Source organism: Condylura cristata, unplaced genomic scaffold, assembly GCF_000260355.1.
Source record: "Condylura cristata isolate star-nosed mole 26May11 unplaced genomic scaffold, ConCri1.0 scaffold00014, whole genome shotgun sequence".
In the NCBI taxonomy this organism is placed as follows: Eukaryota; Metazoa; Chordata; class Mammalia; order Eulipotyphla; family Talpidae; genus Condylura; species Condylura cristata.
The window spans coordinates 15950328-15974278 of record NW_004567115.1 but is presented as its reverse complement, the minus strand read 5'-3'; the positions used below and the strand labels follow the sequence as shown (position 1 = coordinate 15974278).

Here is a 23951-nt window from a genome sequence, read left to right as displayed (position 1 = left end):
AAAGCAATGCAAGATCATTGGGTGGGTTTTAATCAGAAATTAAGCACATCAAATTATTCTGTGCTTGCAAGTGAGGTCAATCACTTCGTTTCACAGAGAGACCAAAATGGGGCCTTTGTACATTTCAGGTCATCTATTCAATTTGTTAACAGAATTATGCATTCTTTCAAACCTGAAAACAAAGCTTTGGCCTATTTATGTTGACCTATGTAATTTCGCTTTAAATATCTCAGTAGTGGGGTGAGAAAGTACTAATTTCCTTTGAGACATTGACTAATGTGACTATTTTGCTGTGGGCCTTCTTTTCCCTAGAGGCCTTTCCGTCCTGATGCTTACTGTAACAGACTTCCTGACTGGGGAAAGATCGGCAGATGGGAGGCAGTCTGGGGGTAGGGAACCTGAGCTGTAATCTTTTAGAGCCTGGTGTCTTGACTCCTCACTAGCTCTCTAGGCAACATCCTTGCCTTAATAATGACAAAACCTATGCTCCATGGTGCGTGTGACCCTTAAATAAGTGTACAGAAAATGGACAAAAGTGGTATAAATATGAACGTAGCTATAAAAACCCCAAATACTTCTATAGCCTTTGTATTATTCCCTGTGTATACATGCATGTCCCCTTAACAAATGATTCCGGAAAGCATCAATTTGGACAGTCTTAATTTTTCGTTATTTTTTTACTTTTCAAAACTTAGGGCTAGTCTCCAATAGCCTTGAAAAATAAACCTCCTTAGGAATCAATTATGTTAGATGCTCCCAAGTCAGCCCACCTATAAATTGATAGGCAAGAGGCTAACGGTTACCTCGAGTTTTGTTAAGATCTTAATCCTAGAGTTCACGGGAACCTGACTTGAAGTTCACTAACATGCTATCATTTCTATTTTAACCTTGATGAGTCGGTTATAATTCCATGAGGACAGGGCAATGTCTATCTTGCTTTTAGCTATGTCTTTTGAACTGGAGTTAGAGGCATGTAGTAGGTGCTGACAACTGATTCTACTAGTTGAGTAAGGAAATAGACCCTGTGGCAAAAGCAATCCAAAGGTTGTGTCTGCTCCATCCTACTAACTCATGACTTCAGAACAGTTCAAAACACTAAAGAATCAAGTACCTCAGGCCAAAGACAATTAAATCTTTATTTTACATAGCACTGAGGAAATTAGATCTGAGATAGTAGTAATAAAAAAGGCTTTTGGTCTGTGTCATTTTAAAAAACCTTGAGTTTGGGGTTCACACAGTGAAGAGAGACTGTTTAACATTCCATCACAGGGCACCCTGCCCTTTATTTTAGCATCCAGTTAGAATATCTATTTCACCTTTGCTAGTTTAAACTTTAAGATTCCATTAAATTTAACCATCTCCATTTTCTACAATTGCAAAATGGGCCATGATGAGTCAAGGGAAGGCACAAAACAGATGGTATTCTAGAATTTCTCAAATAACAGAAGTAATCCAGTCAGTTCCATTTAACAAATAATAGATTTATTAGGTGCCTACAAGAACAAAACACTGAAAGCTGCTGTAGGGGATTATAAAGATGTGTGGAATAGCCCTGCCCTCAAAGAGCTTACAATCTAGGCAATTAGTCACAATTAGTAAGTTGTGGCAATATCACTTTAGATAGCTTAAGCAGAGTTTCTTGACAATGTTCACATCCTTTGCATTCTCTTCTTGGCAAATATGTAAGGAATCCTTTCAACAGGAAAGCTCAACAGTGGGAAAGAGACCCTTTGTGGAATTAATCAGTGACCTTGGCTTTGCTTAAGAGCATCTTTCTGCTGCTGCTGCTTATTCTTGTAACTTTCTCAGCACCATTTCCTAACGACCTTTGTTTGGAGAGAATCTCCATGCTTCCTGAACCTTCACCAGAGTTTCCTGTTTATTAGTGAATGGCTCAGTCACGGTTTGGCCTTGGAATGACTAGCAGTCCAATTCTTCCTATTTTCGTTGATGCTAGAATGATATGCTTTGTAATCTGTGGGTTAAAGGTAGGAGTGAGATGCCATACAAAGAAAAGCAGGCTAGGCTTTTCCCTTACTTGAACCATTTCATAGTGCACTTAGTGAGTATATTCTATACAGATATAAGAGCAAATTATAAACCTCTTCTTTTATTCTTATTTTTTTCTCACTTAGACTGTATTCACGTAAAGTGTATTTACATTAGGGGAAAAAAAAAAGCCTTGAGGTACAAAACCCAAAAGAATATCTGAGGTATAAATACAAGTATATTTTAAATAATAATCTTTATCATGCTTTATCTAGGTTTGAAAGCACAGTGGGCATGTTTACATGTTTCTTAATAGAATGGTATCTACAACATATAATATTACAAATCTGAAAGCCATTAAAATTGAATATACAAGTATATTTTCATGAAGAACACTGATATCCAAAATACTCAAATTTTAAAACTCTGATCTGTCCCCCCCATTCTTCAAAGAACCTTTGAAATAACACTGACAATGGTAACTAAATTATAACAAAATAAAAATCCTTCTTACAAGTCTCATTCATACATTACTCACTTTTGATCCATACAAAATAAATTCACTAATACTGTCTCTTGAGTCAGTCTTTCCATTTACAGTAAAACCTGTATAAAGACCACCCCTCCAAAAAGCTGTGCTGGTGTTTTTCCTTCTTTTCTATTAGCTGTGGTTACTATTTTTCACTGCCACTAAAATATATTCCAAGGACATCATTTTCAAGGAAAAGAAAAAGAAATATAGGAAAAACATTTCTATAGTCATAAAACAGAAACCCATTTGCGGATAAAGACAAGTCCAATTAAAACATGCAGCTTTCAGAAACGCTGTTAATAACAAACAACTTTTGTGGTGGGGTTCCACTTACAAGGGTTTTCCTGGACACACATGGAGGCCTATGCTCCCGTACAGTGTCTTACCGAGTTACTGTTAATAGGCATGAAAGAAGTCTGTGAGGAAAAAACTGTGGATGCTTGCTTCAGGAGCAAATGTTTTTCTGTTTTTACTTTTACATTTCAATTTAAAATCAAATCAAATCAAACCTTGTAGTTAGTCAAGCAGGGCAGTTTCCATCCCTGAAGTCATCTACGCTGGTTAAAATGACATTACTACTTGCAATCAGGTCTAATGACAAACTGCACCTGAAGTGGGACACCCCAGTATATTTACTGTTTTTAAGGTAAAGGAGAGGTTGGTGGAAAGGGAACATGCTCCGTAACGTGGGAAAAAACAATAAGCGGACAATGGTGTTGGGATTTCTTTCTGGATGGATCCGTGGGTAGTCAGATATTCCAGGTTAAACTGAATCTGATGCATCAATACCCTTCTTGGAGGCGTCTCAGTGTGCCAGCCACTGCATTCCAACTTCTCCATCTATGCCACTCAACCTGCAACAAACACACATACACACACTCCTCTGTGCAAACCTTTCTTTGCTCATCTCAGTGAGAAAACTTGTCAGAGTACCAACTATTCCAGTGGATACATCAGTCCCTCAGCACACTGCAAATAAAATGACGTAGGTACACATACACCAATATCTCAAGAGAATGAAGTATCTTCATTTATCTTCTGTAATGTATTTATAGAATTTTGCTTCTCAGAAGCAATTCGATTAAGAATACATTTTTCTTTTGCACAGTCTTATATAATTCCAGTCAAGGTCTATAACATAAACCTTAAACAAACAGGAAGCAGCTTTAAAAAAAATGTATCAAATCTCTGTGGTCCGTTCCTAGGCTCCACCTTATAGTTTTGTTTCTGCAGAATCCATCCTCGTGAGGACTGGAAGAGTGGCTTTGCTTCAGGAATCACCTAGATTTGCTGTCTTTGGCTTCAGTGTTCTGAGTACAGAAAGAGTCTCGGATCTTGACAACTTCAGCTGCACACAAATGTCCAAAAGATTTCGTGTACCACTCTGGCATGTGGCCCCTATACCATAAAGGAAGAGCAGATGAATTATTTAAGTTGGCAAGGGAAATAAGCTACAGGGAGTTCTGAACACACTTCCATTTCTTGATCAGCAAAATGTGTAAGTAAAGATGACTTCCTTTATCGCAAGGTAATCTCCTGGCACATCCACTGTATTCTGGGAACCAGACTCCCTTGGGAACAACAAACATATCAGGTGCAGATCCCATAGCACTATTCAAGGACAGCTATGGCATAATGAAAGCTGTGAAAACTGTGGTGAAAAGGGATCATAGAGATACCTAAAGAAGTGCCGAGGTGTAAATATTTCAAATGAGAATTGATTTAACATGAGGGCCACTTTGGAAAGAAATTTCAGACATTCATTTTGTGTTTGCATCACTGCGTTTCACTGATTATGTGGTACAAACACATACTAATACATGGCACAGAGTACAGACCTAACTTGTTAGTAAGACTTGTGTATGTGCCATTTAACAATGCTGGACAGAAAATGAGAAATGTCTGTGTGTTCCTTCAAACTCCTATTTCCTGTGGCTTTAAATCCATGGCAGAGCCATTCTGTCCACACACCGCTCAGCGACAGGACACTGCTTCATGACCCTCACCATATCAAAAAATCAGGACTGGAACGTACCGTAAGTCAGCTCTGCACATGTAGGTGAGTTTGGACTTCCCTGTCCCGCAGGGTTCGATGAGATACCTGGACAGGAGCACGTTGACCCTCACCCCCACCACAGGTGCCCGGTCATGGTCCACAGAGGTGAGTAAAAGGGCACACGCCCCCTTGGGTAAGTTAGTCCTCCATGTTCTGTAGAGACAAAACCAGGGTCGGGGGGAATGGAATTTCCTGCAAGCCCAATTTAAAACAGAGCCTCACTCTTAGGGGAGACAGCTGAGGGGCGGGATGGGTGGTCCTACGCCTCTGAAGTCACACAAAGAGTCCTGAATGAATAACCCTGTTGAGAACCACTTTTCCAGTGGGTACACACAGAAAGAAAACCAATATGAAGCATGACTGAAAACCATTTCTATATTTCACAAATGGATTAGAACATGGGCGTTCAAATGAGGGTTGTTCTGTTGAAGAAGTTTTGGATTAACGATGTGATATTTCCTCAAACATTTTGGGAATTCCTCATTCAGTAATGTCTCCAGAGAATTTATGAGTTACACATAAATCATCCTTAACCACAGCTCACTTGGGACCCAAATGTTATTTCCTGGCATATGCATTAGAAACACTAGCTGTTTCTAACAAGAAAATCTATTCTTAAAAGAGGCAAAAATCTGCTACCAATGAGCATATGCAATTGAATGTGCTTCTTTCTCTGAGCTCAATTCCAAAAGAGTTCAAACCGCTTTCAGGGATGAACACACTGTTGCAACAAATGCCAATTTCTTTCCATATTTGGAAGGGTTCTGTGCTTCTCTGAAGACATATATTCAACTTTAAAGAATTGTACCACCCTGTAAGATTCAGGGACACACAGACTCGTCCTTACACGATTATCAATTTGGAGGTTCTCACCTCAAAACAACGTAGTCCCGAGCAGGGTGGGGTGCCATGCTGTTGAGGACATACTGGTAAATTTCAGTTTGGCTGTCCAGGATTTCAATCACTTTTGAATCCAGTAGGTCTACATCCCAGAGGTGCTGCTCTTTCAGGAGACGCTTCAACACTTCCTCAGGCACAGCAGGGACTTCGATGGTGGCCCTCCAAAGCCTCAGTGGGGGTCCCTCACTCACCTGAAAAGAGCATGTATTGCTCAGGCTAACACAATTCCCACACACCTAGCTCTTGAAAGCAAACTACAGGCTGGGTACATGGCCCCAAGGTGAGAGGCTATAATCACCTAAGTCTCCACAGACTGCTGATCTGAGTATATGTAACAGCAGGGCAGAAAGTAAATAGAACTGCTGGTGTCACCTTGGGTCAAAATTGTTGCATTTGTTGTCCTGGGACTCATATGAGGGTCAATGTAACAAAGTCAGATAACGTATTTGCACTCCAAAGCCTAAACCGCTATTTATTCTTTTCAAGGTGGTAGATACCTTTTCTAGGTCTACTGTGCTGAGCCTTGTAAGACACCTCTGCCCTCAAGGGGCTTTCTGTCCTAATAAGTTAATTTCTCCTCCCACATTCTCAATTTTATTCAAGGGCTAGAGTAGAGAAGAGTTCTAGTGGATTCTGACCAAGTTATGGGAAATGTTAAATATTTCATAAAATACCCTAAAGCCCAACATCATTATCACCATATTCCAGGGAATGCTAATGTGATTCTGTAGACCCCCATAATTTCAAATGCTAATATGATTGCTCCTGAAGTGTCAGACCAGTTATTCCTCACCGGACCAGTTTCTGCCCGAGCTCACCTGGGACATCTGGCTCCTGGGGCTGCCAGGTCCACAAGGAAGGTGACAGTTCCCCAGAGTTGTGTTGCCAGAGGGGTTTGTCTCTAGAGAACCCATTCTGGCTGACTACAAGGAGAAGACTTGCCTTTTTTTTTTTTTTTAAATTCAGGTCACACTGGTTTACTGCATGTGACTCAAAGGAATAGGATCACCACACCACACCTACCACAACAGCCTTGCACTACAGCCCACTGTATCTACTCCCATTTGTGTTCCTACCTCCCCATCCATATTGCATATTACTTGGTTTTACCTGACCAAGACTTACTTTCTTATAGGACAGTTCAGCTTGCTCAGAAGTAGAGTAGCTGACCCAGCCTTTAAACTTCTCTTTGACTTCTTTAAACAGGCTGTCCACACAGTCCTGCAAGAAGTGTTGGTAGTCTGCTGACTCATCATTATGCAGGCGTCCCAAGGCTTCTAGAGTGAGGGGCTTCAGCTCTTGCTCAGTATAGGAATTCCGGCATCGGCTCATTTCCTCAGGAACCTGAGAGGGATGTGAGTGACAAAAAGTTAGTCTGCTTGTCCTCTGTGCTGTGGCCCAGAAAACTCAAGGTGACACAGGCAGTCCAATCACTGTTTCCAGAGTAGGGTACTGCCAGGCTCACAGGTTATCAGAATAAAAACGTATCACCTTCACGAAGCTATCAAATGTGTAATCTTTTGAAGGTTACAACAGGAGGTCACATGACTAAATATAGAGCTTACAACTAATGAAAACAGGTTTTTCAGATACAGAATTTAGCTTTGATTTGTTGCTTTTGCTTTTGAAGTAAAAGGGCATAAAAGCAGGTAATTTCATTAAATAGATTACTTCTAATGAACTTTATAGGATAATGTATCTATTAAAAAAGCCATTTTTACCTCTTATGTATATGTAATCTCTAGCTGCAGAAAAGTCTTTCGTAAGGCACAAACAAATGTTGCACTTCAGATTTTTGTTCATATTCACATGATCCTTAACAAATAACAAGACTTGCCGACTTCTTACCTGGAAAAGCTTCTTACATTCTGCAATCATGTGGGCCAGTCCTTGAGTTGCAGCAAGGTTTTCATTCAAATCCTTCTGATCTGGTTTGCCCAAACTTTGTTTTCTTTGCATTACCCTAGGCAGAAGTGATAAGGTAGAGGAAAGGTTCAAATTTATTTATATATTATTTAAATGTGTTACTTGAGGAAAAGCAAAGGAGAGAGAAAAACATTTCACTAGACCCCATTTGTCATTAAGTGGTTCAAGAGTTTTACTTTGGTCACTAGTATTTCTCAGTTTTATCTACAAGGCACAGCAAAACATGAAAGAGTATTTTCAATGAAATTTGAGTTATTTAAAGCCATTGAATAGGGCAGCTTTAAATAGGGCCACTTGTAAAGCATATATGTATATATACGTGATGGGGAGTAACAAGGCAGATTTGAGGGGTACCTGGATAGGAGGTACTGGCAGTTGGGGTAAATAATATCACTGTTTTATCCCTTCCAGTTTAAATAAACAGATCTTCTCCTCCCTAAGGTGAGGGGAAGAAAAAAAAAAACCTATTGTTTCTTAGAAGCTTTATCTTAATCTTATCAGATCTCTCTCTCTCTTTCTCTTCTCCGTCTGTCTGTCTCTCTCTCTCCCATTAAGGTTAGAAAGCTCAGTGAATGATTAGAACTAGATAAAAGGATATTTGGATATCTGAGCATTGTATGACTTTCAGAGACAAAACCAACTTCAACTAGCATAACTAGTCCCTCCAGTTAAGAAATTTTTGTCAAGTTCTACAGAGACTTGGAAAAGGAACCGTCTGGACATACTAGAGAATGAAAAGTGATGGCTGATGCCAGTGGCTTCTTTCTTACTAGCTTTACTGGTGGATTTTTCATGAATTAAATACTCCTATAAGTAAGAGATACTAATTGGTTCTGCCATTTCTTCCTGTCAGGCAAGTTAGTCAAGTCAGACTCAGGCAAGTCAGTTACTCAAATGATCTTCACTGTAGCCTCTTGTTCTCATTTGTAAATACTCAGGGCTACTGAGAGTATCTTCGCCTCTTGATTGTTAGGAGGATTAAACAAGAGAGTGAATGGCAACTAGGTGGGCTGTGCCTGGGAGAGTGAGTGCTGAGCTAACTTTCCACATTCACTGACTACACTCACCCCTGCCTTGTATGAGTTTAAGGGGAAACATAGCCAACAACTGACTTAGGCCAGATCCTAACTTTGAGGTTCACATCATCCTTAGTTCTTTTATTTTTTTTAAGACTTATTTACTTATACATACAGAACTGGGGTACAGGCCAGAGGTGTGGGAAGTAAGAAGATTCACCATAGACAGAGTGGGGAGCAGAACAGGTGGATCCACTGAAATACACTGCTGAGGGGCGCAGTGGGCAGGATAGGAGAGATCTGCTGCACCATGTGGGTCACCTCAGTAGCTGGGGATCAGACATGTGCTGCAGTGGCTTTGGATTGCTTCATAGTGCTGCACTTAAAACCTCTGCGCCACCAGGGAGGGCCCCATCCTTAGTTCGTTTAAACCCAGCTTCTTCCTTTCAAATTCCGGCACAGGCCAGGAGCTGGGCCCCACTGACCCTGGAGAGGCCAATGCAGTGGGGTTTGTACTCCCCACCCAGCTTTTAGGTGAATAAACAGCGTACTGCTTACTGGCACAGTATGCCAGGGCACCTCGAGGGCACTGAGGAGCACTTCCCATGCAAAGTAGGAGTCCAAATCTCTCCATACCTGGTTGTCACTAGATCACCCAGGAAGTCACTTGGGGCTGAGAAGAAAGTGGGGGGGGGTGCAGCATGGAGAAGGGAGTGCATGAACTGTGAAGGAACTCACAACCCCCTTTTTTAAATTCAGGTAATCCAATAAAAACAGAGACAACTCTAGACGGAAGGAAACATGTGCCCTTCATCTGACCCATACCTCGGAGAAGAATTCTCTCTCTTCAGGGTGTTGAGGTGGAAGAGGGAAGGCGCTAGGCACACGGCCAGGTTGGTCGGCGTCATCTGGTTCTCTTTCACAGCAGCTGTGACATCGCTCAGGAAGTAAAGGAGCGTCTGCAGAACCTCCCGATTCTCATCAGGCAGGAGCATAATGGCGGCCTTGATGGCCTGGAGGCGCTGGTCCTTGGGCACATCTGCATGACACGAGCATTTCCCCATCAACTTGGTGATTTTCCATGTACATTGTGAGGAAATGTCCCAAAGCAAATAGCGGCATCAAAGACCTCAGCCCGATACTGAACAAGCACTTGCAGAAAGTGTACTTGAGATTAGTATGGAAGAAATTAGGGATTGCCACTAATCGAGAGAGCGTGACTACTCTCAAGTATTTCCTGCCTGTGGAGGAGCTAAAAAATCTGAAACACCTACAATGCCAATATACACCTAAGTCTACTTCAGAGTTTAACTCCAGATGATACCTGCTTCCTTCATTTTACATAAGTTTTTCTTTTCTAAGTAAGTCTTAGAAATCCTGTTCTCAATTACTGAAAACACTTCAAACTTCCATATTTGCTTAATTTCACTGAAAAAAAAAATCTTATGGAAGATGTAAGCAAGAGAGTAAGAACTGAGATCTCTTAGTTTTTGACTACAAACTCTTTGGTAACTCTGGCAGCTTCTATGATTTTTAACTGATGTGCTCATTCTTGAAATAGTTTGAAAAGGAAGCTAAACTAGTGAATTCAAACAGGTATGTTTAACTAATAATTTTTTTTTTTTAAGTTTAAGAAAGCATACTGAGAAGCTATTATAAAAATATATAAAATAAGGTAGGAAACCCTGGATCTAGTCTTTAGTTCTCCTTTACTAGACACATCCTTCTTTTAAAAGGCATGTGGTGGAAAAATCAAGTCACTTAAATGCAGCTCCATAGGACAAACTGATTAAACAGCTCCATGGTTACAATGCATAACACATACCTCGGTGGGGAAAATGTGACCTGTGTTTTCATAAAATATGAAAGGATGAAACAAATAATGAAATAATCCAGACCAACTCCATTTCTCATAAAATAAAGTCCACTGTGCCAGTTCTAAAGACAATTTGAGCACTAAGACAAGCTGCTGTTAAATTACACTGCTGTAATACCACACTCGGCCAAGAAAAACAAAACGCTGTAAAAGCTATAATCCTGATCTTGATCATTAATTCAGACAACTGTTTGCTTTAAGCTTTACTTAAAAGTGAGAAAGGCATGAGTATTGTTTCCCCCAGAATTTCTGGAAGAAGCTGAGATGTAGAACAGAAAAAGACTATTTATTCCTTTTACATCAAGATAAAACACACAAGACACCTGTGAAATTTTAAACATGGTCGGTCCTGCTGCAGAGATGTGAAACAACTGAGATTCCCATGGCCAGGGCGGAGGGCAAAGTTTGGCACCTGCTCTTTTGAGCATCGTACGCAATACTGTTTTAGAAAAGAATTAAAGAATGAGCTCCTGGGTCAGAATGTAGAAATGTACAACTGCTTTGGTAATTAGAGGACAGTGATTGGGACATTTATTTTTTAATTTTCAAGAAGTATACAGAAACCTGTCCCACAAACAGAGGGGCAAGAAAGAAACTGATGACATCTGTTTCCAAATGGTCATCATCTGAGGAAGTTCCAAGAATACTTACACTGGTAGATCTGGAGGAAGGTTTCTGAGAGTTTGTTTGTCATTAGTGGCTCAGGAAGATCTCGAAAATACTGCTTCAACATGTCTGCCACATCGTAAGCAGACTGCCCCTCGTAGCTGACACAGTCTACGGCACTTTCATTCATTTGGCGTAGAGCCTGAATTCGGGATTTTACACCTGATTTTCGGAAAAGCCCAACCTGTTGGAAGAAAACCAGTAAGGGTCGAATGGAAGCAACATTGTCACTACAAAACTCTAAAAAGAAGCATCTGGGCTCCCAGGACTAAGTGCAGCCCTGAGGCTGGGTCTCTCACCTGATCCAAACAGTGGTTGCGAAGGTAGCGCATGGCCTGCTGAATGCTCTGGGGTAGGGGCTGACCCGTGCGCTGCACGTTGACCGGTAGAGGGACCCCGAACACATTTCGGTCCTTGTAGTCTGGAACCTTGATCCTTTTCATGAATTTGGGCACAGCCCTATTTCAAAAAGAATGTGGGGGTGGAGGGAGTAATATGTGTTTATTTGTCTATACTTGACAATCTCTGTGGGGAAACCCTTTGGGTTCTAGATCTGTGCTAAGGGAGTGGCTATTTAAATAAAATTGAAAATTCATTTTCTCAGTTTCCCTAACCACATTTCAAATGTTCACCAGCCATTTGTGGCCAGTTACCAGAAAGTGCTTATCTAAAACATTTACACCATCACAGAGCATTCCATCACTGAGTGTTATATGTATATCTTGTGGCTGTATTTCCTCAGTTTGGGATTCTCCTTCCCTGTTAGCCCTGGGAACAAGGTCTCCGTTCTTAAGGGAGCTGATGGACTTCCTTACAAAATGGCAGCAGAGGAAGGAATAGAAGCAGAAAGCAACAAGCAAGAAAGACCCTAATCAAGTGCTTCATGGCAGACTTAGAAAAACAAGATCCCATTTGACCTGAGAAAGGATAAGAATTCTAAGCCGTTCATGAGATACAAAGTATTTAGGATAAAGAAGATCAGGTAATGCTGGATGAGCAAAGAGAAAATTCACACTGTTGCTTCAACATTATCAGAACCAACTTCATGGCTCCATAGTGAAAGCAGAGCTGAATGGCCCCAAGTCAAAATAAATTCTCCTGCTGATGACCCCTGAAGAATATAACATCTTTAGGTTTCTAAAGGAGGATGGTAAAGAACAATGAGGGTTTTGTCAGCCTGCCCCAGGCTCCCTGGAGTCCACAAACAGGTCCAGCCCCAGCAGTATATGCAACAGCAGGAAACCCATGTCATGCATTTAATGCTGTCAAGCAGAAATTTCAGCTCTACAAATGACCTCTCTGAATGGGACAAGAAAGGGCAAGGCCGAACAGGAAAAGACTTCATGCAGAATTTCTTCCTATGCCAAGGATCCCACAATGTGAGGCTTTTACATTTGGTTTTGACTCACTGGAGAAACTGACCAGAACTCAAAAAGTATTACGGACTTTAGGATTTTTGAGGGTTTGGTGGGTAACTCAGAAAGGAGAATGTAAAATATGCAGTTTTAAATAACCAACAGGGAAAATAAGACTCTAAGACCAGAGGAACACTGCAGAAGACAGACAGCTTTCACTTGTGTGCTTACCAATAGCCACGACAAGTTACTGTTTATAGTTCCAGGAAAGGTAAAACTAAAGCGTGGAGCCAAATTTGTATTTCCATACAGCTAAGTATATGGTATCACGCCTATAAGTGTGCATAATACTTGCTTTGTCGGTGGGGAAATGCCCAGCGGCGGAATGTGCAAAGAACACATTACGATCTCTACTGAGAATCTGAAGCATGTGCGGAGAAACCGGTCAATACTTATTTCTGTCATTCAGAACAAACAACTTCTGTATTTAGCATGGCTCACATAATAACAGCCTTTGAACAGGAGACGCTTTGATGCTGAAGTTAAACTCACTATGAGTCCTGAGGAGAGGAGGAGCTGCAGAGAGAAGGAACTGTTACGTTACTTGGAGAGTCTCTCAAGCAACTCTGGCTTGTTACAGAGCGTCGCTAATCAAATGGGCTGCTCCTCTGTTTTTATAAGGAATGATTATGCAATTGGATAATAAACACTCGATGAGTGCTGCCACTGTGAACTGCGCTAGGTATCAATCTAGAGATATCTCTCTGTTTTGTGCTGACAGAAAAAAAATTAAGATACAGAGATATGAGGTCATAGCTACCCAACCTAGCAGCCTACATGGCCCCTAAATACACCCATGGCTGCAATTTGAAAAAATCATCATAAACAATTATCTAGTACATTTTATAATCTTCATGACTATTTTAGTCTGTGTCTCAGAGTAATGAATTCCTTAAGTATATTGTTCAGTGTTTGACTTTTGTTGGGTAGATTTTTGAGTGATGCTGCTTATACCCACATCCAAAATGATTTTGAAAAACATGTGAGCAGGGCTGCAAAACCAGGTACCATCAATCAAGCATTTCAAAATTAGTCTTACAACGTCTTATGAACTAATGTTTTTCTTTTCTGCTTTCTATCAATACTGTTAGGGGGAAAAGGATGTCCTGAAGGAACTCTGCAGAATTTTGTGGACTCCACCCCTATTCCAGTTTTATGGACTCCACCCCCTGCTCCAGTAAACTACAATTCCCAGCAATACCATAGAGAGAACTGCGAGGACCCAAGGGCAGAGCCAAGCAGGCATCCTGGGACTCTTGGGGGTATATAAGGGAACCACGTGAGACACTCTCCCTCTCTTTGGAACGCGTGGCTGGTGGCTGGTCACTTGGCTCTTGATGAGCTTTCAGTTCCAAGTCAGTGGAACTGGTAGGATGTTCTACTAAACTTGTATCTAGTTCTCTTTCGCTCTTTCCCTGGGCTGTACCTTTTCCTTTCCCCTTTGTAAATAAACCCATTATTGACCCTTTCTGTGTGTGTCCGCAGTATAACTGAATTTTAAACACACAGGTGTGGACCCACAGACAGGTAACCCAGTTCACAGTGGGTTGCCCTGTAACAATATGACCTGACACCTGAGCTATGGTGGGCACCTATACAGTGGGATGAAAAGGAATGCAAATTGTGATGTGTCCACAAAGAGCTGGACACTCACTGATCCTGCTGCTAACTCCCTGAAGTTACAGAGGCTGAAGCAGTGTCAGATGTGGTTCCAAGCATGCAGAGGCCACTGGCATTAGCATGACAGACTGAAGACATTAATAAAGGCCAGAACTGTCATATACTCAGTGTTGGGACAGCCTCAAGAAACAATTTTCAGTTATAGTTTAACCCCTTACCAGCTAAAACCATGTTTATTAGAAGGCGTGTATTTCTCCAGCAGGGCGGTTAACTTGAGGAGTGAATATTTCTGCAGTAAGTTCATCTGGGCCACAGACTGGCAGTTGATTTGCAGGGATACAGAGTTCAAACTCGGCCGATGAGAGCTCTGAAAACTGTGCCATCTCAGTCTGTGCCTGTGAGAGAAGAGTAGGCGAAAGTGAGTGATAGAAAGGCTTTAACAGGTAGAGACAAAGTTAGCAGAGGGCTGCTATGAGAGAATTCAACATTCCACTCTCCACCCCTGCTACGCCTTAAAAAGATCTACAGAACCTCACATTTACCATCTTAACCACTTTGAAATATACAGTTATACCACTCACACTAAGCAAATTTATTTCACCTTCCCAAACTGAAAGCCATTCATTTTGAATGTTAGGACTTTCTGGCCTGTCACCTTCCTCCCTGGTCTGTCACGGCACTGTATGCCACACTTACTCCTATGGTCCTTTCACCAGCAAAGGCTTCTGGATCCTGCCTCCCTGATCTGCAGAGAGAGAAGCAAAGCCTTTACCTGTTGGACCTCGTCAGGGAGGCACCCACACCAGAATCCCGCCTCTCTGGGATGTCTGAAGGCTCTTCTGGTTCATTCAGTGAATTGCCAGTACTGTCCAGGTCACTGGGTGTGGCCCGGTCGTTGTCCACGTCCAGGTGGATCTGTTTGGGAGAAGACGGGCACGGGGAGACCGAGTCCAGAGCAGAGTCAGAATCTCCCTCATCTGAAAACTTCTCTGACCACTGGTTGACGATCCTTTGCATCCCCTTCACGTGGTAGAGAATGTCATCCAGCTCAGGGAAGATGTCCCCGTTCTCCAGGTCGGCCAAGTCACCTGAACTGGAATAGAGGAGGGAGCCTGGCACGTTGTCATAGATGCTCAGGCGGCTGCTCATGGAGCTTGAGGAATTACGTCTCTTAAGTTCCTTGGGGCTGTCACTGTTTTCCCTCCGCAGGCTGATGTGGCCAGGACCGTGGAAGCTTCCAGTCCTCCAATTCACAGAGCTGTTATTCCCTGAGGGAGAGAAACTGCCATTGGAGAGGGCCTTGGGGAAGGTCCCAGGCTTGTGATCTTCTGGGATGTAGAACACGGTGTCCTCTGGGTACCGCTCTCGGTTCTTGAAGTTCTGCTCCACGACACTGTTGAAGGTTGTTTGGTTGAAGGGGTCAAAGCCCTCTAAGTACATGCCCACCCGCTTGTTGCATGCACTGAGGCTCCGGGTCCTGGTGACAGGACTGGGTGTGCTGACGGCGCTGCTGGTTTCTGACTGGCTACTGCTGCTGCTGGTCTGCGTGGAGTTGGAAACGCTCCTCTTCCGTACCATAGGGACATTAATGTGGTTGCCATTGAGGGCGGATATCTCCACGCAGTTCAGCTGCTTTAGTTTCTCCTCATCCACCCCCTCCTGCAGGATTGGCCCACTGATAATCAGCCCCAGCTTGGAGGGTGCCTTGTGCTTGCTATGGTGAGAGCCCCTTAGCTTTAAACTCTCCATGCGCTTCAGCAGACTGCGCGTCTTGGACTTGGCGCTCTTCTCGTGGCCTTTCATGCTGAAGCTGAAGCTGGACAGTTCCTTAGGAGAGGGCAGGCTACAGAAGGAGTCGTCATTGCTTACAAAGTTGCTGGAGGAGCAGACGCTAATGACAGAGTTGGTGCGGGGTGTCGCTGCATCCCCGCTGTGGGGCGCATGGGTGGGGAGGCTGCTGGTGCTGCTGAGGCTGCGGACCGAAGCCACCTCCTGGCGCTCACTGAGGTCGGTCAGCATGCTTTCGTGGCTCGTGGCGTTCTGCAGGTGGGGATCCACTGGGGACCCTGGGACTGGGTCCTGTTTTGGAAAAAAGACATCAAATTCCTCAAGCCGGGACCACCTCTTGCTGTCCCTCTGGAAAGTCCACTTGTCACTTATTGCACAAGGCTCATCCTCATCTGAATCTTCACTCTGCAAAGGACAGAATGGACCGGTCATACACTAGTATCAGCAGATGCAGGGGCAGGCCTTGTGGGAGGGTCTCTGCCCAGGGCGCTGCTCATAATAGCCCATCAGTGGCTATTCCCCTTTTAATCTTTAGTCTGTTATGATTTATTAAAGTAATAGATATCTTTAAAGAATTTAACAGCAAAAAGCCTTGATCAAGTGTTGCAAGCTAAATAAGGGGCATTTTATGCAAACTTCTGGGATATATAGCTGTCCCTGAAATGCTCGCAATGGAAACCTCTGAGATCTGTGAAAATTCCAGGCATGCAAAATATTTTGCACTGGAGTCAGCAAGGGTAGGACTCCCTCTGGTCTGCCTTTAATTTTGCTGTCTGTTGATAGTATGTGTTTATATTCTCTTTTTGCAATTAAGAAGGCAGTTTTCAAATACTAAAGAGTAGTTATTGAAATCTCCAGCCACCTCACAGTTAACAAATTCACCTAACCGATGCATGGAGAGACACCATGCGAGGGACTCCATCCCCTCTCTTTGTTCTGAGACTTTTGGTGTCTTACCTGCTCTTTTCTATCCCTTCCCCCACCAGACACTGGATCTAGAGCCAATGCTACAAGTGTCCTGTGAAGTTTCAACCTCAGACGTGCTCCAGGCAATTTAGCAAGGCTTTGCACAAACTCAGTCCTGACAGCACATAACACTCCCAAACACCAGTAACATCTTTGCTGATTATGCCTGATTTATGTGCAGGACTCAGAACGCTGTAGCCTTGTAGGCGGGATATCAAAAAGCACAATTCAGTCAGATGCATGTCTTTCCCACTGGTGTGGAAAGTATCCCATGACCTAAGTTTCACAGGACAATGAAAAGAGCATTAACGAGGCCATGTAGACTCCTCTCCTCAGCTCAGTGGGTACTGAGGTTCCAGTTCATTTGTTTAAAAGGTTTAACTCCCCCAAGGAGGCAGGCTGTAGGTCAGGAACTGTGTGGTAATTAAAACTGGTACTCTGAACAGTCAGGCATATGTTCGTGGACCAAACTTATTCCTGTTTACTCTAATTTGTGGCACTTAACTCCCAGTGCTACACCCACCTCTTCTCCTAAGAGGCCTTACATTTTATCAGCAGAAGAAAATACCATCCATCAGCTATGTGCCGCCATTGATGCATAATGTATGGGGTTTCCTGCTCTCCCCCTCCCCCAACTGCTTTCCTCCCTCCAAATCTCTCAGTATTCTTCAATCTCTCACCAGCCAGCCTTCCCTTCCAACGCTACAGTTTTGAAATTTATTTATGGGAAGGCAGAGTCATCCCAAAGAACTAGAGCTTTAATTTCTATAGGGAATGGTGAATATAAAATCCAGTTTTAAGCCTTGTTTCTCTTTAAAAATGGAAGATAGAATTAATGAAGCAAAATGATAGATGATTTATGCACGGTAGGAAAAATAATTTGTTATCTGGCTTAAAGTACCAGTTGCAACTACACAAGGCTATAGTCTTTGGTAAACATACCTGGATTATAACATTCAAAACATAGGGGTTTCTGGGAGGAAGAGTTTGAGAATCAAAGTCTACCATCCAGTTTTCGGCCTGTCCCTTTCCTTCATATTATTACACATTTTAGATACTTACTCTCTTCCGGTGTGGACTAATTTCCAGTTTCATCACCGCACATTTGTTTAAAGTATTTAGACGCCTACACAGAAGAAAGACGTAACATTAACAAAGTAGGAAACCACTGATCAGTGGATAAATATGTATTTTTTCCATTTACGTATGTCATGAGTTTCTTTTAGCCTTTAAAAAGTAATTTAAAAATGTCTTTATATTAAAAAAAAACTGTATGTCTCAAGATTTTTTAATGTAAGCTAAACTTACTATTTTTTACGATTTGCTTTTTTATAGTAAGATGACATACTATGATAGCACTGTGCAGTACTCGTTACTCTTCATGAAACAAACAACACTCGAGGACCTCCCTGGTGGTGCAACGGGTTAGGATGCAGCACTGCAAGCGAGCCACAGCCACTTCAGTGCGAGTTCGATTCCCGGCCCGAGAGGTGACCCAGCATGGGGTGGCAGGCCTCTCCTGACCTGCCCGCTGCTCCCCTCAGCAGTGTACTTCCGTCGATCAGCCTGTTTTATTCCCCACTCTGTCCCCAGATGAATCCTTTCACTCCCTGAACCTCAGATCTGTATCCCAGTTCTGTATGCATAAATAAATAAATCTTTAAAAAAAAAAGAAATGAACAACACTTAGTGAGAAAATCTGCTTCTCCTAGAGCTACTACATATCTCCACATAGTGGCTAGAAATAAAAACCAGTGCTTTTTCACACAAAGAAGGACAACAAGGGAATTGAGTGAACAGTATATTCTATCTCAAATCAAAGTTTAGATGAAAGAAAAACCCAATTTTTAGTTATCTGCCAAAAAAATCTTAGCCTTGTACAGAAAAGAAATCTGAGCCCTCTTTAATACCTAATTATTTTATAACTTCCTGTCTAGGATGGCCTAACATTTGGTATAGTTACAACCATAGTGCAAATAATTATTTTAAACATGTTTACTAGAGCTTCAAGGATAAAAATCTTACAGAGTTCAAAAAATAAGCCACTGGTTCAGATTCTTCTTTGGAACAGCAGTCATGTGTTAACTGTGAATATTTTTTAACCCCTGCCAAACAGCAATATTAATTTAAAACTGGGGAAATAATTATTTTTGTTGAAAATAAAATGCCTAAAAAAAAATCACTGGGAAATAATGAACTAGCTGGGGGAAGAAAAAAAGAAACATTTTAAACATGCAGGAATAAATGGTATGTGACAGTGTGAATGACAGCCCTTCAGGCCCCAATTTTTTCTAACATCTTCCAGATGATCATCATGGTTGTCTTCTACAAATGAACCTTTAACATATTGCTTTCTACTGCACTCACAAATGCAGTTCTTCCATTTTCACAGGATAGGAACACATCATTCACACCAATTCAAACTAGCCAGAAGACCTCTTCACAGCTTCGCCCTTTGCATCCTGTCCTTGCAACTTGTCTAACAGCTTTGATGCACTAGGATAGAAAGTATTTTGCTTGCTGATAAGACTGCCTTTGATTTCATTTGCTATGTGGTAGCCTGCTTATAGTATAAACAAAGATAAGTCAGAAGGCTTATGTTTAGGAAAATTTTGTTGAGGGGAAGAGAAAGAAAACAAATAACCAAAAAGGAAACAGGACACGATGCAAAAGCCTCAAAATGAGAGGATGTAAGGTCCTTCTAGAAGGGACATACACTCTTCGCAAACTTAGACACACAGTATTTGACTTCTCAAACACTGTCAAGATGTAAAGATCTGGAATGGTTACAGTTAGTCTCAGGTCTGAGTTCCATTAATCATACCTGTAATCAAATATCCACTTGACTTCATTTGGACTTTAATGGTTGAGTGGTGTTTATAATCAAGTTTACTAGGCATGGAGGCTTGTGGGGGGTGGAGAGGAACTCACTTTAGATTGGAGGCAAACAAAAAGGACCCAGAAGGCCAGCTTTATGAAGGTCAACATTATTATCTTTGTATGTTTGTAGCCCAAGCTAGTGGCATTTCAGTTTTGGAGTCCAAAAGTTGTTCCAGGGCTTAAGTACAAGAAGGTTCCCCCCAAGACCGCCAAAGACTACCCATACGTGGCATCTGACCCGAGAGGAACAGTTCTGACATTAAATAATCCCACTGCCTTGGCCCACCGACAACCCTCTGTAACAGACGTTCTCTTTACTTTCATTTGATGATGCAGAAACGGGAGAAGTACTACATCTCGTCGATGGATACAAGACTAAAACACGGAAGGTGTGGCACTCAAAAACAGCATCTTATGCATTTTTTACTTAAACATATTATGATAATGTTGGAATACATAGCAGCAGCTAATATCCTAAGTGAGATTCCTCAGATGGGTGTTAGACACTGTCTGTCCTGAAGCCATGGTTGGCCCCCTCCCCCAGGGCCCCCAAGGGACTCAGCTCTACAGGAATGTGTCAGTCTTATCTGCTGGGCAACTTGTACCCTCTCTGAGGGGGAGGGAGCACAAGGAGGGGCTATCAAGGGTCAAGAGCTTTGCTGCAGGGAGCTGCAAGAACCCAGATAAAGGCAGAGACCTGGGTCTCCTCCTCTATAAAAGGAAAATGGGAAAAATCACAAAGGAGAGAAAGGAAGCAGGAACAATTTTCCAAGTTAAATATTTACCAAATGGTTCCAATCTTTAAAGATATTTTTTTGGAATCACTGCATTTGCTTTAAAAAATTACTTGCCTACCTTTTAACAGAACAGAAATAGTAACACCACTAAATTTACTATAAGGAAGCAGCTTTACATAGCTTAAGCATTTTAAGAGCTGTTTTACAATTGTAGGCACACAGAAGATGACAGTGCGGACATCATTATCCCATGATTACCTTATTTATGTAATTATTTGGTATATTTATAGGAGGAGTCAGTTTTAACTCCCAGGAGGTTTAGCAACATGTAAGAGTTTTCAGAAGTGAGAGAGACAAAAAACATCTCACAGATCTTCTAACAGTAGATCGCAGTTTACATTACTATCTGTGTATGCTTCAAGACAAGTGGAATTACTGCTCCAGTATGAACAGTGAGTGTAACTCATAGTCTTGGTCTTATCACAGGGGTGGAATATATAGTAAAAAAGCTAGCAAGACTGGGACCAAAGCCAATCTCTCCAAGGAAACAAATACACAAATCCCTTAACTAGTGTTGAGTGTAAGAATGTTGACTAACAATCCAATTCCTTAAAAAACCCAACCCATTTCATAATTCTGAGTGTTGGTAACCATAAAGCTTTGACCTTTTTCTAAAAACAGAAAAAATATCCTAAGTTTACAAAAGTCTGATACTCTAAGTAGAATATATTAACAGGTCAGCTTCCACCAATTTTTGACAAAAGGAGTTGTGTAGAATCTGCAAATGTTACAGGCATACAAAAATTTAAAATAAGTCTTTATATGGAACACAAAAGTGTACAGAGGAGCACTCAGTGACACCCATGGGTGTTTGTGTTGGGGAGGTGGTGACAGGAAAGAGAAATTGTTTAAGAATTATTTACTTCAATAAATTTTAATGTATTTGAAGTAAAAATATTGAATTAAGTATTTAATAAGATTTTATTAAAGTAAAACTTTCCAACTGAGTTTCTGTAACTATATTACCACATATATTTAACATCAACTGCTCAAAATATTTCCATATGGTGAAAGGGGAAGTCTAAAAAAAAGCTTGTCAGTTTGGAAAAAACTTCACAAATCACAAGGCAAATTTTGGCGGACACTGTAGCTTTCTGATTTGCTGACTCTAGAATTCTGTGAGCCGAGGAGGCAGATGGTACAGGTTAGTCTAGCAAATGAGACGACTATCATACAGTCAGGAAAACAAGTATTGCCCAACTACTCTGTGGACCGCGCATTTCAAAGGAAGGTCACTTGAAATGTACTATAGAAGGCTCCTGTCCTTTCTTCTGGATCTCTTCAAAGGCGAATCATTTTCCACCAAGGAAAAGTTTTTTATGTGAATGTGTGGACAAGCCCTTGGGGTTTCCACTACAAGCATGTTCACGACTGTTCTGTGAATTCTGCGGACTTTTATCAGAAAGAAACCCAACCTGAAGTCTTTCTCCACATACTCAAGTGGCTTCCATTTTAAAAGTGCTTTGCCATCCATCACTGCCTTTTCTTCTTACACTTAACTTAGGAGATATTAATTAGGCTGTGCATCAGAGAAAACTGGAGCCCCCTCAAGAAGATGGTCCAGTTGTTTTAAGATTTTGTTTTCACAAAAGATTCAACCAAGCACACCAATTTATTTCTTTCAAGGGAGCTGGTTACTCCGATGGTGCCGATGGCCACTGGAGATTACAAGGAGCAAAGGCCGCCCTTCCCCTCCAAGCACAGAAGCTAAATTTCAAACTGGCGTTCAAAAAAAAAACCAACAAATTCAAGCCTTTGGCTTGCAACATTGCAGTGCTATTTTATGGTGCAGGAATTCCTAAGCTGTTGCTGCTGTTCCAGGGGTCCACTCACCCAGTGGCTCAAAATGTGTGAAACAGAACATCTGACGCAATTTGTAAATATTTCCTAGGATACATCTTACTAGTGAGCTCATTTATATGCGTTATCACCAATGATGAATAGGAAAGAAAAATTCTGCCTCACAGCTAAGCATTAAAATATTTTGAAAATGTCTGGAGCAGTTTATATTCCAGATGTTGCAAGACTTCTTCCCTCCAAAATGGCATCAGTGACATTTTTTTCTTATTCCAGATGACATAGCTATGATATTATGCACTACAGTGCTAGAATTGGAACTGGGTTTCTTACAGCAAATGTGAACATACTGTAAACATCTCTAAGAGCTCATTTAACTGGATTTGAAAAGCAGCAGGGTACTTTTTTTAGTTTTAATCACGTGAGATAGTCTACTCCACACACCAACAGCCCACCTATTTCCCTACAAACACCATGTAAGTTTGTTGATCGTATTATTACAACACTGTATTTACATCAGCAGGCAAAACAGACTAATTTCATTGAGCCCCCACTGCTTTCTCTGCTTAGAAAGTAGAAATAAAGACTTGGTGCCATTTCACCTTCATGTTTTTTCATGTTAAAATAAATACTAAATTAAAAGAACATTTATTTTAATTTCACAGTCACACCAACATGTGAATGTTGTCTGTGTCTATCCACTGCCAACCCCTCCCCGAGTTCCCCTTTTATGGGTTGTATATTTTGAGAACCATTACAAAGGACAAGTAACTTAAAATGAATAAAAATGTCAGGAAGTTTATCCCGTCATTGTGAGCTACATGTTTTATTTCCTCGACTCCATCACCAGCTGCTCCTCAGCCTAAAGATCACCAGTACAATGAACAGGGAATTCTGACAGTTTTATTTGCATTTCAGCTCAGTGTTCATTTACTGCCTGTCTACTGTAAGTCTGTGGCAGTGCTCAGTTGTTTTATAGTCTTATTTCATCCTATTGTTACTATTTGTAACTGGAAACACTGAAGAGGTTCAGGTGTTTTTCCCTGGAACCAAATAGTGAGCCTCTTTGCTCTTAATAAGGCAATTACTCCTCACCCACTTACTTCTCTTAAGTATTTTTTTATTCATCATAACAGCAGCTTTCGTGGTGTGGTGTTATTTGGTTGGGGCTGTAACACTGTTTTTTTTTTTTTTTTAAATAATCCCCATTTCAATTTTCAGACCATCTGAACGCTATCTGTTTCAGCAAGTCATATGACAGAAAATATGAAATGGTACTATTTGAGTTCCTCCTGGAACAGTGCCATTTTAACACTAATACTACGTAACAAGACTTTGCTTATTTTAATTGAAAGGGCTATGATTTATAATGAGGTAAATCACTATTTGCATTTACTAATCAAAGACTCACCATAATTAGATGGGACAAAAGTAAACAAAAAACATCTCAGATAAATAACGTGTTATTAAAAAAGGAAAAGAAAAATACTCAAAATATTTCATTTACCTGCATAAAGCTTCAATGGCATCTCTGTCCAAAAAATCGTGTTCTCTCTTTACCAAGGAAATATCAATAGGGAACAAGAGATCTGTAAGAAAAATAGAAACAAACACATTTACTGAGCACCTAAATTCTTTTTTTTAAATAACTTTTAAAATTTATTTATGCATACAAAAACTGGAGTGTAGGTCACAGAGGTGCAGAGGGTGAGAGGATTCACCAGAGA

General features: G+C 41.3%; 1 protein-coding gene across 3 annotated transcripts in view; it reads right to left on the bottom strand.

Moving 5' to 3' along the window:
- Window positions 1–1471: 1471 nt before the first annotated feature.
- LOC101636986 (rho GTPase-activating protein 7) overlaps window positions 1472–23951 on the bottom strand; it is a 156340-nt gene continuing 133860 nt past the window's right edge. For all 3 annotated transcript variants that reach the window (XM_012724850.1, XM_012724851.1, XM_012724852.1), the window contains exons 3-14: window positions 23732–23813; window positions 17813–17876; window positions 14769–16189; window positions 14215–14391; window positions 11261–11420; window positions 10947–11145; window positions 9245–9458; window positions 7326–7440; window positions 6603–6821; window positions 5451–5668; window positions 4557–4730; window positions 1472–3919 (exon numbers count right to left, since the gene is read on the bottom strand). In XM_012724850.1, the coding sequence (XP_012580304.1) occupies window positions 3799–3919; window positions 4557–4730; window positions 5451–5668; window positions 6603–6821; window positions 7326–7440; window positions 9245–9458; window positions 10947–11145; window positions 11261–11420; window positions 14215–14391; window positions 14769–16189; window positions 17813–17876; window positions 23732–23813 (3164 nt within the window). In that variant the 3' untranslated portion in view covers window positions 1472–3798. The remainder of the gene's footprint in view (window positions 3920–4556; window positions 4731–5450; window positions 5669–6602; window positions 6822–7325; window positions 7441–9244; window positions 9459–10946; window positions 11146–11260; window positions 11421–14214; window positions 14392–14768; window positions 16190–17812; window positions 17877–23731; window positions 23814–23951) is intronic.